Below are 18,889 nucleotides of genomic sequence, written 5' to 3'. Positions count from 1 at the left end.
GGGCTGGGAGGAGCTCTCCCACCTTTGCTTTTGCATGAATTGAATGGGAGTGCTGCCTACAAGCATGGAGCACAGTCACTGCATGCTGGTTTACGTGGTTTGAGACAACCTCTGGAGGCAGGTAGCAGAGCAGCAAATCTTCTCCAAGCCCAATATTTGGCTGAATTTAGTGTTAGTTATCAGTCTGCTTGTTTTCCCCTCTTAAGTTCCTTTGAAAGCCTCTGATGCAACAACTGGCTCTCAAGCCTCAGCAAACTATAAACCCGTCTGGTTTTCCCTGCTTTTTCTCCTGTTTAGTCAACAGTGCATTAATTTTTTAGAAAATATTGGAGAATTTCTTACTCGAAATATGGTGGTAAGGAACTTCTGAACTGCTCATTGCAGTTTGACAAGCTCGGCTGTCTTAGTCCAGGCAGACTTTTCGCGTTACTAGATCCTGGAATTGCAGGCTCATGGGAAGGTCAGACGTGACCTTTACCATTTGTCCTTTCTACATTAGATGGGGAAAACGCACGTTTCCTCGTACTGCGCAGTTGAGACCATGCTGTTGTGCTTTCAAACAAGGGTTTTCCTTCCTCAGGCTCATCCCACCTCTTGAAGGTGTAGATTTTTCACGATCTGGATTGAAGGCATTAATTCGTGCATGGCTGTGGGGTAAGCCCCCTCAGACCTTCCTTTTCAGCGTATATTTGTGTACGCTGATTTGTTCCTTATCCTATTTTTAAGAAAAAAGAGAGAAACACGGCTGGGAGGGCTGTGCCAGAACGCACCACCTCAGCGAATGTGCTCAGATGTGCAGGATTGTGTTAAGCAAATCTTTTCAAAGTAACAATTAAAAAAAATTTGCTAGTAGGGATAAATAAATCAGGTGCTTTGTCTGGAGCTACTGTTCCCACTGCTGAAGAGTGATTTTTGTCAATGGTGTAGTCGTCATCCCTGCTGGCCTTTTGAAGGATTCACTGGATCTACCGGAAATCCAGCACTTGAAAATATTTTAATCAAAGAGCAATTGACTTGAAATGGCCCAGATTGTTCATTTCATTTTCTCCTTTCTTCCCCTGCCAGTGAAAAATAAGCATCGCTGTCAACATCCAAGGCCTCAGTATACTATTTGGCAACATTTGGCTTCTCTTGACAGCTTGAATACCAAGATCAAGTATTAAAAGTATGGCCTGGCTGATGGAAGTAATTAAGAGACTTCTATCAGCCAGGAGAGAGTTTACTAACCTCATTTACTGCAGTAAATGGAGGAGACTTTCAATCTCCTGTCAAAAAGAGACTGTCAGTGCATGCATGCCCTTTCGTACTGATAATGAATTAGTTACTCAAACCCTTTCTTGCTGGAATTCAGGCTGGAGCAAGGCCGGTTCCTGTCACACCAGGCCATGTCAGGCAGCACCTGCCCGCCATAAAGGATGGCAGCAGAGAGCAGGGACATGGCACAGCCTGCCCGGGGCCTGCCCGGGGCCTGCCCGGCGCTGCTGGGGCACCTCTGAACACATCCTCCTAAGGATAAGATTCTTGAAAATTGTGTGTTTGTGTGGTGGAGAACACCATCTTCTGGCAATGTCCTCTCCTGTCACGGTGGTGGGGGCCTGTCGAACCAAGTAAAATGGTTGTGCTTTGCCTCCATTCTCACCCAAACCTTCCTCACTCCTCAAGTTTCAAATGCAGCTCAAGGTGAGTAACCTCAGAGATGAAACTCTGAAAATGTGTTTGTCATACGCACTTCAGCTGTGGCTCTTTTTGTTGTTAAAAGCACCTGCTAATACCCTTTAAGGGCCCACCCCATCGCCACATTTTCCCTGTGGTTGCACCGGGGGTGGCCAGGAGCCAAGGTGATTTGTGTAGAGGCTCTCCTCTGCACACCGTGTTTGTAGCCTCTCTGTCGCAGGTTCCTGCATGTACCTGGCGGAGCTCAGTGGCAGGCAGGCATCTTTTCTGAAGGGCTACAAGCCAGAGCTGGAAGCGGGGTGGAATAGATGGGATTAAGGGCTGTGGGGAGCAAGGTGCAGGGAGTGAGGCATCATGGATGGCTGGGGAGGTTGGGCCGAGTGTTGTAGGAGCATAGGACTAGGATTTGGTACCAAGCAGGGCTGGATTTCAGCTGGCAGGGAGAAATTCAGGAGATAAAACTGGAATCCAAGGGGTAAGAGATCCAAGAGGAGCTGTAACGTGCTGGGGAAGGATGCTGAGGGCCAGCAGAAATGCAAGAACAAGCGATGGGACTAGCTGGAGAATGGGAACCTGAAGGTGGGAGAGTGGGTGTATTTCCAGGCCTGTGTCCCCGTTTGGCAAGTATCTTCCTGTCAGATACTGTACAAATCGCACTTAGGAAACAGCAGTGAGTGTTGCGGAGAACCTGTGATGGAAGAGAGATGTGCTGCTTCCCTTCCAAACGAGGTGTGGGAGGAGTGTGTGGGTGTCCCACGGGAACACAGGAAAATCAAATGCCACAAGTCACACGCTGAAGCAGGACAGCATGATGTGACTTTAGGGCTCTGTGAGCTTTTTTCCTAAACCTGCCTCAGGGAAATAAGACACGGTTTCATTTTCAAGCAAAATCCAGGCTGCTTTGGGATCCCTGCCATGGCAGAACTTGTGTGGAGCCGCAAGGTGAGGACTTCACCTCTGAGGCTTTAGCGATGCTCCCGTTAGTTATTCCTATCTTTGCCATCTGCCGCAGTGAAATAGCCCTTTGTCTCCTAACAATATCTGTTCTCCTTCTGCTTCTCTCTTCGGATACCAAATCTGAAGCAACGTGTCGCTGCTCCTTGTACAATCAGTGGCATCTCCCCCGAGAGGGCAGCTCCTGAGATATGGGTCATGTACTCCCTTGGACCCGCCGTGCACGCTGACTGCTGTGCCTCTGTATCCTTGTTACAGTCTGCAGGCGGTGGTGGCAAAGTCAAACCTTCCCTCAGGGACTGCAGAAAGCTTTTAGGGCAGGCACAGCTCCGTGAGCACAACCCGGCGCTGTTCAAGGCTCAGGCCCCATAGACAATGCAAATCCTTCATGCTGTTACACGGCCTGGGATTTTTGTGGGGCCAAAATTCTCCAGCGTGAAGCCCATCGCTTCCATCCTTCTGCCCACCCTTGTTCCAGAGAGCTCTGCTTTAACTTGTAGCAGGTGGACACTGGTGTGCGTTTATATAGGTAAGTGAAAGCTAAACGTGCAGTGACCAAAGCACGCTGCACCACTAGGTGGCAATGCAATAAGCCAGGGAATAAATGCTGGTAGAGCAGCCCTACAATCTTTATTTTAAGGTGTGAAATTTTGGCTAACAGAGCCCAGAGTGACGACTGCAGGAAACTGCAGTTTGGCCTAGGCAGAAGCAGTCTCATTAAGGGTAGCAGGAACCCCAGCGTCAGTTGCTGAAACTCCCTCTCCTGAGCTGTAATAATTAGGCTGTAATTAACTGAGGCAGCAATTGTCGTGCTACAGTCACGTTTAGCACAAAGCATCGGACCAACATTTTTAAGATGTACCTTCTGTTAGTGAGCCAGTATAGGTATTTGAGACATGTGAAGATTTTCATTTGCTAAAAGAGTTGGTTTTGAGATGGAAAAAGACAATTACCATTCCCTGATTGGCGTTCAGTGTCATCTAATCCCTTAAATGGACCTAGTGAACTCCGGGAGCGGGGAGGTTTCATTAAGAGCGATACTCAGGCTGGATTTACGGTCTCCAAGGGAAGTTCTAGCACACTTATATCAGGCTGTGGATTACCATCACTGCTGTGTATATTTCTAGGCAGGTACCCAAGCTGTCTTCTCTTCCGTTTGGTCACCTTTCACGTAGCAAATAGCGTTTTACCCTGTGTATTGCAAAATAATTGTTTTATTTGGTGAAATTGTTGACCTCTTCCTTTCTGTCCCTATAAGGAGGTCTCAGGCAGGACTCGTGAGGTCTATCTCAGGGCTTTCAGGAGCCCAGGACTTGCAGAGGGAGCAGGGAGGAGGGCACCCAGCACGTCTGCAAGCTTCAGTGCCCGGCACGGCTTGCTAGCACCTTCCATCGCATCCATGTAGCTGCAGGTCTCTGTCCCTGAGGCAGTGGGGCGCTTTTGCATGTAAAATTAGCAGCATTGTTCAAGGATACGGCAAACAGTGCTGGGCTCTGCAGCATCAGATCCCTACTGTCAGACGTGCAGGTATGTCTTTTGTTCATAAGCTGGTGTGTGCTTTCGAGGTGTGCTCGTTAAGTGTAACTCTAGGTAATTCTTCAGTCCAGTTTGGGAGTGGGGGGAAAGGAGAGAAGGAGGAAGGGAAGACTTGCTGCCCTTTTGCAGACCTTCTAACCTTGCAGCCAAGGACAAACCTTACAAAGGCACGTCTCCAGCCCTCCCCATCTGTCCAGCAAGGAGCCCAGACCGGGTCTTGGCCCCGTTAGGTGCCTGCGGCAGCTGCAGGAGTGCTCGGTCCCCAGACACATACAAGGAGCTGCATTTAGCTTCCCTTTTCCAGATTGTAACTGTGCTTTCTCTGCGGACATTGTCTAAAAATAAAGTGGGACATGGATGAAGAAATGAAGTCTATGCTGTGTGCCAGTAGCCCCTTCTTCCATATATAATTCAAGGGCTTTCTCTGGGGGAGCTGCATCGCTTGTCTGTCCCAGGGGGCTGCAGTTCCGTCTCTACCTGCTATGCAGAAAGGGGTCACGTTCCTATTTCAGCTGAAGGGGGTCAGAGGACGTCCTGTACGCACGTACTGCCTGTACTATGAGTTTCAGAAGGGAAGGTTGCCATGCCCTTGATCTCACCCACGGGTGCTGGGTAACAGGAAGGCAGACAGCACACCTACGTTGTCTGCCAGTTTTCTTCATTTCTGAGAAACCGCAAACCTTCCTCGCCTCTCAGACCGAAGTAGCAATCTGATATCTGTTGTTGTGTGTAATACAGCTGCAGGGCTATTTTTAAGACCTACCATAACTATATTTTCCCAAGGGTCCAAACCCTCATGACGGTGGGTTGCTGTCCTGCTGCAGGACCTGTGCTCCCCTGGAGAGCTGCAGCTTGAGCTAGGGTGTAAGGATCGATACCGATATTGTCAGATCGTTGGGGCAGGAGGCATTTCTTTGCAGGAAGATGTAGCGAATGAAGAGCTTGAAAGCCTCCTAAATCCTGACAAATTCAGTCCTGTACTGCTACAGTTGTATATCCTCATTGTAAAAGCATAAAGCACAGCAGCACGTTGAGTTCCCACTCCCTTGAGTTGTCAGTGGCCTCTTTAACTTTAGGTCTGTGCAATGAGGATACAGACTCAAGGTTTTAGCACTTCGAGCTGATAATGTTATCGATGATTACTTCAGAGGGAAACAAAAGGTTTTTTTGTTGTTTTGGAGAATGATTAAATTGAAGTCTGGGAGTGCAAATCAACTGGGTTTGTTTAAACTGGGTTTGTTTAATTTAACAGTAAATATGTAAAATAAAGGTGTTCAAGTTAGGTTGTAATAAGTGTTTCCCATTTGTTCCCTGTGTATGTTACAGCAGCTTACTCTGCAGGTATTCATTAAATGCAGGATATCTTGTCTTTGCTGGTATGGGTCACAAAAGTAATGTTTAGGATAAGTAACTACAGCTCATTTGAATCAGTTCACATACACCAGACCTGTTTTGAGATTTATTGATATACTAAAAATATAACTCTAAAATTTTTAACCACTCCAGCTGTGTTTAAGGAGGGACTATGCAGTAAACTTCTCCTTTGTGCTTTCCAACTGTTTAGTTACTTTCATCCTTTTTCAACTGATTATTTTTAAAGCTTTTTCACAGTTCCTATCGGGCCCACAAGAGCTCCACTCCTGCCTGAAGCTGCCAAGTCAAAACCTTTTTTTCTTTTTTTTTTTAACATACTCAAGTCCAACAATCTTATCTGTGCTTATCGCTCCTACCAGCTTTCATCCTAGCTCCCTCAAATAGAGAGCAAGGGGAAGCAGTTGCTGGGACACAGAGATAAAAAAGAATAGAAGCAGGATATTTCACCAGGATTTAATGCATATTAAAACAGGGGATTAATGCGTTTTCATTTTCACACTGCTCTGTATGGGCATCTTGCTGTACCTCTGGTGAAGTGAGGTGACCTTTAAACTTCTCTGGAATGGACTGGGGAGAGCTGCCAGCACTTCGTGGAGTTGAAAGAGCTGAGTAGTACAATATGTATCTGATGGCAGCGCGAGGTAGCTTTTAGACTGAAGCTCTGTTTCTCCTTTTCTGCAGGGATTCCTGAAGAATGAAAAAGATAATGCCTTGCTGTCAGCTATTGAAGAGTCCAGGAAAAGGGTAAGTTGGAAGCAAATACCTTTTTATAAACAAAGCAAACCACAAAAAACCCCACACACGAAAGGGGAGGGAGGTGGTGGATCTTGAGGAATTATTTATAAATCAGATGTTTAATAAACCTAGTGGAATTGAAGAGGACTGTCCACAGAATATACAATAGTTATATGTAAAAATAGTTGCTTAGAATTTCCAGAAGAAATAATTTTCAGTTGCATTTCAGCTGCAATATTATGTAGGGTCTGGAAGCTCACAGTGTTAAATATGAGTTTGAACAAAGCAGCTGCTTGTAAGGCACAGCATGCTCTAACCCTCTCTCTACGAGTGCCTTCTTTTCTAGAGATGATAACACTAGGATAACATCACGTTTTTTGCTCTGAGAAGTACCTTGTGCCTTGACCTCCCATACAGTGGTGATGCTCCGTGGATTTGTGGAAGCTGTTTCCCCAGGTCACAGGAATTGAAGCGTGGTGCTCTCCACATGACTACCTTCAGACCCATGCAGCAGCAGTACTGCAAGGTGTAATTCTTGTCTGTAGGACAGCCGGAACATGATGCTGCTTACACTGTCCAAAGCAAAACTCTTGTATATTAAAAACAGTTTTTGAAGCAGTGCAAAAAAATTGCTACAATAAGAAAGTAAGAGTTGTCACTTAGGCTCAGAGAAAGGGTTTGAGCCCAGTTTTCTGTCCTCAGAGGGGACCAACGCCTAGGCAGTCTGTAAGAGAAAAAGACTGAGCCTTCCCCCATTCATCTCCTGTCTCTGCACCTCAAGCAAATAGTTGTAGGATTTTCTGAGCTGGAAGCTGTTCTCTGCTGCAAAATTCGTCTTATTGTGGTCCTGACTCTATTAAGGCTTTTGGTATCTGTCATATTCGGGGGCAATGATTTCCACAGTTGAATTATGCAGTGTGGAAAAACGCTTCCTGTTTGTCTTGAAGCTGCTGCTTTGAAATGTCATTGCATGCTTCCAGTGCTTATGTTACGATCGTTTCCCTACACGTATACTTGGGGCACCAGGTTTAGAACTGAGCCTGTGTTTATTTCAAATGATAAGGAATGGTACTTAAGCATTATTAAATTATTTTAATTACATATAATTATGCTGTAATTATCAAAGCATATTTAAACCCCCGTTGAAGTGATTATAGTGAAAGTAAGAAGACCTACATTCCATCATGAAAGTGTAAAATGATTTTATATTATACGGCAAGAAACAAAAATCATATGCTCTAGTTGCACGTGTGCACCATAATTAAATGTTTGTCAAATGTCACTGCCTTTTACCCATTCACTTATACTAGGGAATGTTTAATTGACAGTACCCTAAAAGCAGTCCATAAGAGACGAAATCTTATTCAGGCAGCCAAAACATGTTGTTATGTACACTGCAGCTCAAAGTGATTTGAAAGAGAGACAGAGAGAGAGGGTTGGGAAAGATAAAGTAGCAGTGTATGGCTTCTTCTCCAGAATTAGTGGAAATAAGAGCATTTTCTGTCCCAGTGTACTCAAGGCTGCTGGCTAGCATCACTCCAGCAATAACAGGAAGAGAGCAGAGAAGCATCTTCGATATCGTAATGCTCATTGCCAAAATAAGGAGTGCTGAGCAGAGCTCTTCCCCTCCATGCGTTCCTCCATCAGATCTGAAGCTGTTGTAGCACATCAGCCATTTTAAAGGGTGTTTCTTCTCAGGGTGTGATTTACTGTACTTGTTTTCCTGATGAGAAAGGCTTTCTGGTTCTTCCGCACCCGTTGATCTTCCTTAATAATTTTTATTTTTCTTGCATCATATTTCCTGTTTAAAAGGAAAAACATACTGATAAAGACCTGAAAATGAAATACGGGCTCTAAACAGACATCTCTATTAACAGTGCAATGCATCAAACCTTTATCACCTCCAGGGAGGCGAAGAGCTGTTTGCCAGTAGAGAAACAGGGCTCGATAAACCACGCAGATCAGTGGTGACCTGGATATTGTGTGCATGCAGCTGGGTGGCCAACTGCTAAATTAACAAAAGGTTTGGGCTGAGGGAGGTGGGCAGAGGGCAAGGAGCCCTTAACTTCCACGCTCGTTATCTTAGCCCTGTAACAGGGTCAGAGCTCGGTGCGTGCTGCTGCCCCCTCTGCTCTTTCTGCAGTGCTGTAAACCAGGGCTGCTGCTGGTACACATAAGGTCTGTGTTCCGGTGGGGTGAAATGGGTATTTTGGATCCAGGCATCTTACGCAGAAGTTGCAGCTATTGCTGCTGAGGGAAATGGAGAGCTCAAGAAAATCCTGAAGTCGTGAGCAATTGTGGATAGCATCTCAGCCTGTCCATTTCCAACCTGCTGGGCTTTCTGTGTGTCAGCGCCACAGCAAAGACAAAGATCCAATCATTTAGTAGCTGGGTACGCAAAAGCTATATTCATTCATGCACACCTATCTTCTGAACCCCCTCGTACCTAGCAGGAGGTCTGATAATATCCAGCAAATCGTTAGCTCTTGAGGGCTGACCGGGTTGATTTAGCTAGTTGCTATTTTAAGCTGGTCTGTTAACAGCAGAGCTGGTTAGTGGTTGCATGCTGTCTATTCCTTAGCTCTTCTTCTTCAACAGACCTTTGCTATGGCTGAGGAGTATCACCGAGAATCAATGCTGGTTGAATGGGAACAGGTGAAGCAAAGGATTCTTCATACCCTGCTGGCATCGGGGGAAGATGCTCTCGATTTCACCCAGGAAAACGAGGTAACTGCCTTCCTGAACACTGCGTGGTCACACTCAGCTGGCACTCTGATGCTGCTGAAACCACCTCTGGATTATTTTATAGCTACAACCGTTGAAAATAAGTGATATTAAAGCTCTGTTTAACGTAAAAATGGTTGCAACTAGTAGAATGCATTGCCTAGCGAAGTATCGAACCTTTGTTTTTATTGACTGATTGGTGCAGGCAGTGGAGCTCCTGTTGCTGAAGCTGTTTTATGTGCAAGTTGGAAGCTCAGTCACCCTAGTGCATAGGAGATCGATACACGCAGCAGACAGAAAACATGTCGGGGTGAACTTCTCCTTCAGGGAAACTTTGCAGAGCTAATGAGACCAGACAGCTTCTCAGGTGTAGCTGTTCTCCCAAACAGGTCTTGCAATGTCTCTTCCCCTTATCCCTGTCTACTAGCCAGGATTTATGGCTTTTCGTAGGAGGGTGTGGAAGTCTCTTGGGTTTCTTGTCAACACCAGTTGAATATTCAAAAAAAAAAAAAGAGGGAGTATGCTTTCCTTTTACCTTGCTCTCTCACTGTTGTGCCTCAAGGCCTCTTGCACTCAGCAATTCAAGGTTAATCCAGTGGTGACCAGATCCTTTGGGCAAGACAGCCCCTGTTTGATATGAAAAGATGTTGACTAGTAACTCAAAACATTACGTGTGTTGTGTTACAATTTAAAACTTTAGTTTTTCTTAAAATGCTGCCGTGCCATGAGCAGAACATGGCACGGCTACGTGCAGAGTTATGGGAGCTCCACCCCTGTGAGCCAGAGGCGTCAGACATCAGCTGGGATCCCAGGAGCATGAAGTTGCATCGCAGCCCCAGCACACTGCTCCATCAAAAGCTAACCTTGAGAGGAGAGGCAGTAGGGAAAGAGCATTGCTGTGCTTTCAGGCCAGAAGACAGGCCCTTTTTTTTTTTTATAGCAATCTTCCCCATGCAATTCCCCTTTTTATTTTATTTTTTTTTCATTGGTGTGACTTACAGAGCTGCAAACTGCATTAAAAAAGTAAAAAAAAAAAAGGTCTTGGTGTTAATGGGATATGACCTGTATAGGGATTTGGAAATAATTAAAGCTGTTAATGAAATGTCCCTTTCTGATTACTATTCTTTTAAATATAGGTTAATTCCAGTTAGCATACATCTCTTTATAGAAACTATTTTCCCTAGAATGTATTTTACTGATACTTCACTGTGACTTTTCAGAAGGCTGTCCAGTGTTCCACTATTAGAGATGTTAAATAATGCAGGCTGAATTCGTTTAAAGCTAGGAACAGCTCTCCCATTACTTTGGGATGTGAGTCTGCAGACTTGGCAGCTGTTCTAATAGCTTCTAACATCTTTGATTTGTGTGAGTTACTGGTGTGGGGTTTGCCTTCCAAAGTGTGGATACCGGCTGCTGGGAGAAGCAATATAATAACCTTCTCTGAAAAGCCCAAACCCCTTTTCTGCTGTTTCAGTATCAAAATGGACGGTAACCCCAGCCCGTGGCACTTGAGATGCCAAGCATCAAATTGGTGGGAGGTGGGGAAAACCCGTTAATAGGTTCCATGAATGAGTTTAAAGACTCAGTGTACACCATCGCTCAGTAATACTCCACTCTCCCTTTCAAAGCACTCGTGGTATCGGTATGTCATTTCAAGAGCATTTAAAATCCTTGATATATTCCAGTCTTAGCCTCAAGAAGTCAAAGGTCTGAGAGGTTTGAAGTGCATCTACTGTGTTAAAAGCCTGTTATCTAACCTCCCCACAGCAGGTTGTTCTTCTAAAGCCTTGTTCCAGTCAAATAAGTTTTTTGTGTGTGTGACACAAACAGACACAGCCTGTGGAATATAGTAGAGGTTTAATTGATATCCTCTGGAGATGGAGAATCAACTGAAAAGGCACAGATCCAAACACAGCAGGGGGCCGGTCTGCCTGCGAGCCAATTTCAAGCTTTGGGCAAGCTAATTTGGGCAGAGTGAAATACCAACACATTATTCATGAAAATAAGACCAATTAACAGGCAAAGCTCATGATTCAAAGAAGCTAGCACAGGACTTGCCATTAGTGGTTTCTGTTCTGCCTTGTCCTCCAGCCTGGCCTTTTTCCCCGTAAGGGAAAAACTGAACTAAAAAAGGGTGCTCCTTGGGAGGAGGGAAGAAAGCCTGGCTTTTGTTTTCAGGATATCAAACACCTATGTTACGTTCTCAAGGTGTTTGTTCCGAGTTTTGTTCTGCTAGGTTCTGAGGCATTTCTTTTGTCCTTTTATTCCCTTTTTTTTCTTCCATCCCCTCCCCAAGCTCTTCCCCTCCTGCTGTCGAGCAGCCTGCTCCCGCAGTGTCTGAGAGACGCCGTTGCTCTCGCTTTCTCCTCTGCCCTCCGTGTGACGATTTCACATCCCCTAAATCCCAAGGAGCGCAGGATCCTTTCCTCTCCCCCGCTGCACCACGATGGGTTTTGATGGTGTTTCTCCAGCTCGGTCTCCTGCGTAGTTATGCGCTGCATCTAGTGGCCAAGCCATTTGGAGAGCTGACAAAATGTCTGCCCAGCCTTCTGCTGAGGAATGTGCATATGCATATGAGGGCGATGAATAATGCAGCTTTCTGGGTGTGCAGTTGGGTGCACAAGCGAGGCTGAATGCTTGGCTGAGTACAAATGAAGGACTCCTTTGAAAAGCAGCATCATTCAGCTAAATGAATTTAAAGATAAAACTGTGATGGTGGCGCGGTCTAATTGCAGTTTTTGCAAATGGATAATATTCAAAATAAATAGCGCGGCTCTGAAGAATCTTTTGGAAAGACCTCAATTCAGGACAGGGAGAAGCAAACGTGATTGATCGAAACAGCACGAGCTGTGTGAGCAACCACAGACCAGATAGGCAGAGATGTGTGTGTTTGTACTTCTGCAGTCCTTGGTGCATTACCAACTTTTCCTTTTTAGCATTTGCTGCTCCAGTTATGCTTCAGGAGCTGACCTAAAGCATAATTTTTCTAGTACACACCTAGCTGCTGTTTTCAGCGCATCTTTCATCATCTTTTCCTCGCTTGAAAACTTGAGAAGTTCTGACTTCCTGCAAAAGGATATCCTCCCCCTTCCCCAGATTTCCTCCTGAGCTGCGGCAGATGCCTTTTCAGGCACCGACTGCTGGCTATGGAGGGTTTGCCTGCACACCTATCCGTTTCTGCAGCTGAGGGTAAAGACTGGAAACGGCCTTCCCCGTGCTGACTCACTGCTGTAGTTTCCCTTTTGAAATTTCCTTTTAGCCCAACCATGAGATACTTCAATGAGCTTTTTTTCTATTACCGTTTAATAACTCAAAGATGGAGCCAGAATGTGAGTATGAGATGGAAAAAAAAAGGAAATGCTCTAGCTCCCGTGGCTCTTGCTGTAGGAAAGAAAAGCATAAGAAAAGCAAGACAAATTCTGGTATTCCTGATTTTTTTTTTCTCACTGAAAGGCCAAGCTGGTTGAGGGCAATTAAAGAATTTACCTGCAATGTGTCAGGTCTCAGCTGTGGCAAATTGTTAATAAGTGATCCTCAAAGCGTAATGGATAGGGAAAAATTAAAACTGGAGAAAGGAGAGGAGAAAAAAAAACACTAAATGCACATTCTTTCGTTTCAGACGTGCACTTTTGAATTCAGATCTTTACCTGTGGGTTTTAACCTGTCAGTCTTACACTGCTTTCTGGAAAGGCGGCCACAGAGATGCTGCTCTTTGGTGCTGTGGTACAACAGCAGGAGAAAAAGGAACCGGATTCGCAAAATAAAGCCCCAGTCCTTGTATTTGTGGTGTTTGAGCGCCGGTTGAAAAGTGACACCAAGTCACAATGTACTCTTCTTGCTTTAGAAGATGAAACCTCATCAGTAATTAATGACAGCGTCCATAATTTAGTGTTACTTTAAATAACTCTGCAATTTATGTAGCACAGCAGAGGGGAAGGCTGCAAAGCGCTATTTCTGCCATCACGTCTGTTTCCCAGGAAACCTGCTTTAACGGCTTCTTTGTTCTTTAGAACAAAGAATTTGTCGTTTTTAGGTGGGTTTAAAGGAATTTGTGTCAGATGATTTGGCACTGAAAGAAAAATGCAAATACTTCTGAATATCAGTATCCATTAGGAGTGACTCTGAGCAATATTTTTGGGGTAAGTTCAGTTGCAAAAAGAAAGTGGTTTCTGGTGAGGTATTTTGTTTGTGCTGCCTAAGGTCTAAATGAATCTGATTTTACTGTCAGGTTGAACATAATTTAAATTGCACTATTACTGAGAAATGAATGCAGTGATAAATTAATTTCAGCAATTCAAAGGATTTTTTACGTTCGTATTTGATACCTTCATTTATATCTCACTATACCAGGGACAAACACAACTGAATACTTTTTATTTTGCAGTCAACTGTTGTATGCAGTGCAAAAAGCATAAATCATAAATATCACAAATCTCTTATAATTTCTGAATAGGGGCCATGCCCTTATCTTCACATAAATGCCTAGCTAGCTCAGAACAGCTTCGTGGCTGTTGCACTTGTGTGACTTCATTTGTCTTTGTTTTAAACTGCAAAAATTTCCCTGCTCAGAGCTTGTGGACTAGGACAATTACAGCTTTTTTAAGAACATGAACTCCTGAGGGTAAGGGCGGTCTTACACAACAGAAGGTACCACTCTGGTTACCTGTTACCAAATTAAAACAGTCAGTGCTTCCCAAATGCTTCCCTGCGTAGACCATGTGGAATTTCACGAGTTTTTATTATTTTGTTTCAAAGTTGGGATGCAGCCCAGGAAAATGTGAGATTCTTTTGAAGATCCTATCAGCAACTCCTCTTATTTGAAATGAGAAATTGTTTACAATTTCATCAGGAGAGAAGCTATGTGTTACCTGTTCCTTGAATTCTGAGCAATCTGAGCATTGGGTCACCTTGGTCCTGCCGTGCCACAGCACAACTGGTGTCAGCAAAGCTGAACTTTCAAGCTGAAAGCAAGAGTTTTCCATTGCATTTGGGCTTTCTGCTCTGTTTTTTTTTGTTTGTTTGTTTGTTTGTTTTTTTTTGTACAGGAAACAAGTTGGTCAAATTTAGCTGAACTCTTCCAGGAAAGACTGGAACATGTCCTTGAGCAATACTTGACGGTGATTGTACCTACACAACAAAGTATTACAGCTCTGGGTAACCACCGTGAGAAGAAGTGAAGCTGTTTGACAGTATTGGTGGGGTGCAGCGTAACAGCTCACGAGGAGGATGTGCAGCTAGCTAGAACCGACTTTGGTGAAAAGCTGAATTTTAAAGCTCTGCAGATGTGCCTTCTCTTTGAAAAAAGTTACTGGTTCCAGTTTAAAGGAATAGATGTGGACTGGAGTTACCTGGCACGAGTCAGTAGTGAGGTGGGGGTTGGTCTGTTCTCCCACGTGCGTGGTGACAGGACGAGGGGGAATGGGCGAAAGTTGCGACAGGGGAGTTTTAGGTTGGATGTTAGGAAGTACTTCTTTACCGAAAGGGTTATTAAGCATTGGAATGGGCTGCCCAGGGAGGTGGTGGAGTCACCATCCCTGGAGGTCTTTAAAAGACGTTTAGATGTAGAGCTTAGTGATATGGTTTAGTGGAGTACTTAGTGTTAGGTCGGAGGTTGGACTCGATGATCTTGAGGTCTCTTCCAACCTAGAAATCTGTGTCTGTGTCTGTGTCTGAGTCCTGTGTATGCTTAGAGCTGCCTTCAGTATTTACCTTCTGTACTTCACGTCCTCTCTTGTGGTAAAAATAAACAGACAGCTTAGATCTTGTAGCTGTACGTGAGCTAGAGACCTGAAGCAAGCGGAGCAAGGTGTGCACGGAGAGGTGACATCTGCTGCCAGGCCGACTGCTGCTGGGATAGACAAATGAGTTTTAGGGTTTGAAGTCAAAAATGTAAATGCTGCTGCTTTGGCTTCGGACCTCAAAATATGGTTGCTTTTCTAAGGGCTTGTCTATTCCTCCTCTCCTTCCCCAACTATGTCGGTTGGCTTAGTAAATATTATGTTGCTGTACTAAGCTTGTCTTGCTTTTATCTTCAGCCCATCATGGCTATAGTGCTCCTCAAGAAGCAGCCGATATTAAAGGACTGCTTACCTCAAAGGGATCTGTCTTTAAATAATTGCACTTTATTTTTCAAACCCAAGACTTGCAATGCTGAAATAAAGAGCTACATCTATACGAAACTGGAAGTGTTGGAGGGTTACATATTTAGCTGTGAGGTTTTTTCGTCCAGAGTGGTGAACATATGTGTTTAGTGGTGGCTATACTGAAAACATACCTGTGGTTTGTGGGAAGCATTTGTAAGGATAGCTTTGTGGCATAAGAATATTACAGTAGTATTATATTTCAAGTTTTACAAAAAAATTACAAATCATCCATGCCATGACTCTTATCAACAGTCCTCTAACTCTACAGTGGAAATATTTCAACGCTTGTGTAGACACTATGGGTAGGAAGTTTTTTTCAGATCATTATTTTGCCAGCTTCCTTCTTCCTCCTCCAGCTAAGCAGCACTGGGGCATTTTTCAGCAGATAATTGCATGCTCCAGCCCCGTTTTGTGTCAGTGTCATGGTACTGGGGCAAAAAGAGCGTCAGATTTGCTGGACTGCATCCATTGAGCTGGTCTGTCACAGCCTGCCTCCTCGCTGCCATGGAGGTTCGGACTGGATGCTTCTCAGAGAGACACTGAGCATGCCAATAAGCAACCTTTCAGGAAACAAAAGCAAAGAATTAAAATTACAAGATGCTAATGAGGCACGCTGGTGTCCTAATTCTGGAGAGCTAATGGTTGGTTTGCGCACTGAATAAGCAGGATTTCTGTCACTTGAGAAAGTTGAAGCTATATTGGGAGGATAATAGGGGATTGCAGTGACAGTGTGCCTCTTCCTTGCAGAACCTGGTAAGTTGTGTCAGGAGCAGAGGTGTTTTTGCTGTACCTTAGGAGAAGATCTATTGGTTAAATGCGTTGCAGTAATTTTATACCCTCTGTGTGAAATGCTCAGATGACTAAAATTGAATATGCAGACTACAGGGTTTGGCTGTATTGGGGAAGAAAAAATTAGCAAGCATTTAATAACCTTTATGCTTCTTGTTAAACAGCCCAGCTATGCTGGTGAGTCGGGCCCTCCAGGTCGCAGCTCGCTGGACAGCGTGGAGATGGCATATGCTCGGCAGGTGAGTGTGTTGGAAAGGAACATAAAACCCGTAGCTGAACGTCGTTCTCTGTATAGAGGTGGGAAAATAAAAATCTGTGAGCGTAATGTGTAAAGAGATACGGAAGGTACAGCATGAAGACATCTGCCCGGGATTAAAATGCAATTGGAAAATACGGAAAGTTAGCCTGACATTTTTGGAAGTGCGCTCGTCTGTCTACGACAGGATTTGTGTCAAAAGGAGATCCGGAGCAACATATGTGACTGTAGAAGTCGTTCATGTTCATACAGTAAATTAAAAGTTTTAACCTTTCAAAAAATGGTTTTTGGAGTTCATGTCACAGTGTAATATCACGCAAACGAAGAGTTATATGCCCTCTATTCTCACGTGTGGAAGGAAGATCACTTTTTGGATATCTGCATATAGGGAAAAACATGCTGAAGTCTTAATCCTGATATTTGTCAAATTATATCCCATTTTAATAGGATCAATTATGAGGAGCTTTAGTGCAGCAGCTATGAATTAATGTCTGGTGGCATTAGGCTCCCTCTGAAAATTTTCAGAGGGAATTGATAAACCTTTACATAACCAATTTGTTACTTTTGTTATTTGAGATGATCTGTTTACCAGCACTACTGGAAACAAAATGAAAGAGAAGGACTTGATTTTTCCAACTGGAATATGTAGAAGCACATAGACAAAGCGCTGCCTAATTTGCACACAATTACTGTTATTGTGTGCCTTGGCTCAGCCTTTGCTGAGCTCGATAACAGCTTGTGCATCTGTTTTTCTGTGTCTGCGTTCAGTTATGGTAACTGAGGAAATGAATCACAAAATAAGGTGCATGGTTGTGCTGATCAAGTGTATATTTGATTTAGTGGTTATTATTAGTGCATTAATTTGTTCCATCTCGAGTGTAATCCCGCATCTAAGGGTCTTTCAAGTGGTATGATTGCACCCATGCTTTCAGGCTATCAGCATTGCTCCCGGATGTTTTGTGGATGTAGAAAACTCAACTTTTCTAGCAGTGCTAGTGCTGGTTTCTGCCTGCAGCACGGTTCTTGCAGCCACTGCCTGCCCTCTGAAGAAGCTGCCCTGGCTGAGCTGTTCTCACCTCCACCCTGCTCGAATGCAAGAAAATCTGGGTTTCAAAGCTGCTCTTGTGCATGTCAGCGGGTAGCTGGGAGACCTTGGGAGTCCGTGCTGTTGCAGGTCACCATCATCCTTGAAATGTTTTAATTACGCTGGAATAATTATTCTTCTTGGATAGCTTAAACTATTTCCCAGAAACACAGGGTGTCTGTGTATGTGGTTTCATTGATGCTAAATTTTGTTTTCGATCCTGAGCTCCAGGTCTTGTTTGCATGCTGGAAACATTGAAGCTGCAGTGTTTGCAAGAAGAAAGGACTCAAAGTATGACAGCAGTGCCTTTCTGGCATTGGGAATGATTATTTTCAAAGGGAGCTGGGATGAGAATAGAATAAACAATCCCAGTAGGTAAACGGAGACCAAGATTTACATTAAAACAGTGTAGGGGGTACGTTTAGGAGCAGGTTTTAAAGGACCAGGTTTCTGTTCTCATCTTGTGTCAGTTCCCTGAATTCTTGCAGCAGAAAACAGTAAAATTCTGTTTCTGTTATATCAGGCTGCTGTGTAGGGGAATATCACTGCCATTCAGTTGTCACGTCTCTTCTTGAATCTTTGTCCTCCAACAATTAGCTCCAATTAGTCTAACGTGGCATTCAGTGCAGTGCTTTGCTGTGCAGAACCCCTGAACAGCTGGTGGATTGCTTCTGGCCTTCAGGCAGGCTTTGGGGTATTGTGGAGGTTTGTGCCATTGTCCCTTCCTCCTCCATGCAGACTGACAACCAGCTAACGTGGGAGGGAGGCAGAAGAGACCTGCTGGGGACAGTTCTTGAAATCTGGGTCAGATTCTGCTGCCGTGGCTGGGGAGGGGGAAGGAGAGTGGTATGTGTTGTTAAAACTTGCTTTCAATGTGTTTCAGATTTATATTTATAACGAGAAGATAGTGAACGGACATCTGCAGCCTAACCTGGTGGACCTTTGTGCTGCTGTTGTAGAGTTGGATGATAAGGTACTGCCAATAAGTTAACACGAGGAAATGTATTTAAGCTGTTTTCAGCTGTGATTAACAGCCTGCTGACATTGATGGAAAAATACTGATATTGCCAAAAAAATAAATAAATTGCGTGGCTCCACAGAAAACACAGAGCCAACACTGAAATCTTCTCTAGTCCGGCAGGGCCCACCAGTGATGAATGTGGTCACGATGAAAATTTCTTAACAAAATGGGGAAGAGAAGAGCCTGGTTTCACTGTAGTGTCCTGTCATGAATGATGAGCTGTCAGAGGAAAAAAAAAATGCTTTCCATTTTAAATGGGTTCTACTGAGTTCTGTTTCCAAAATGTGATCTCCTAATATCCTTTGAACATATTTAGCTGTAAGTGAAGGGTCTTCAATCAGTCTCCAGTAGGATTGGAGTAGGGTCCGACAGCAAGGTGTAAAGCCAGCCAAAGTCTGCAAGGTTAACTTTAAATCGATGGTCCATCTGCTTTTCTTTTTTCCCCCCTTTTCCTTTGATTGTGTTGCCTTGATCCACCCCAAAAAACAAGTACACAAACCTGGCCACCTTTTAGAAATGCCTGGGGGAAAATACTGCAGAAGGGTCATGTCGTGAAAAGACTGCAAATGGAGAGAGCAAAAAGCTGTTCAGAAGCTGAG

The 18,889-nt window shown here is 44.3% G+C and overlaps 1 protein-coding gene across 2 annotated transcripts in view; it reads left to right on the top strand.

Annotated features, from left to right (window-relative positions):
• Positions 1–18,889, top strand: part of NUP93 (nucleoporin 93) — an 82,857-nt gene that overhangs the window by 44,905 nt on the left and 19,063 nt on the right. For both annotated transcript variants that reach the window (XM_035543254.2, XM_035543255.2), the window contains 4 exons: positions 6,220–6,282; positions 8,872–9,000; positions 16,094–16,168; positions 18,153–18,242. In XM_035543254.2, coding sequence (XP_035399147.1) covers positions 6,220–6,282; positions 8,872–9,000; positions 16,094–16,168; positions 18,153–18,242 — 357 coding nt within the window. The remainder of the gene's footprint in view (positions 1–6,219; positions 6,283–8,871; positions 9,001–16,093; positions 16,169–18,152; positions 18,243–18,889) is intronic.

Source organism: Cygnus atratus, chromosome 12, assembly GCF_013377495.2.
Source record: "Cygnus atratus isolate AKBS03 ecotype Queensland, Australia chromosome 12, CAtr_DNAZoo_HiC_assembly, whole genome shotgun sequence".
Lineage (NCBI taxonomy): Eukaryota > Metazoa > Chordata > Aves > Anseriformes > Anatidae > Cygnus > Cygnus atratus.
This window is presented reverse-complemented; position numbering and strand designations above follow the sequence as displayed.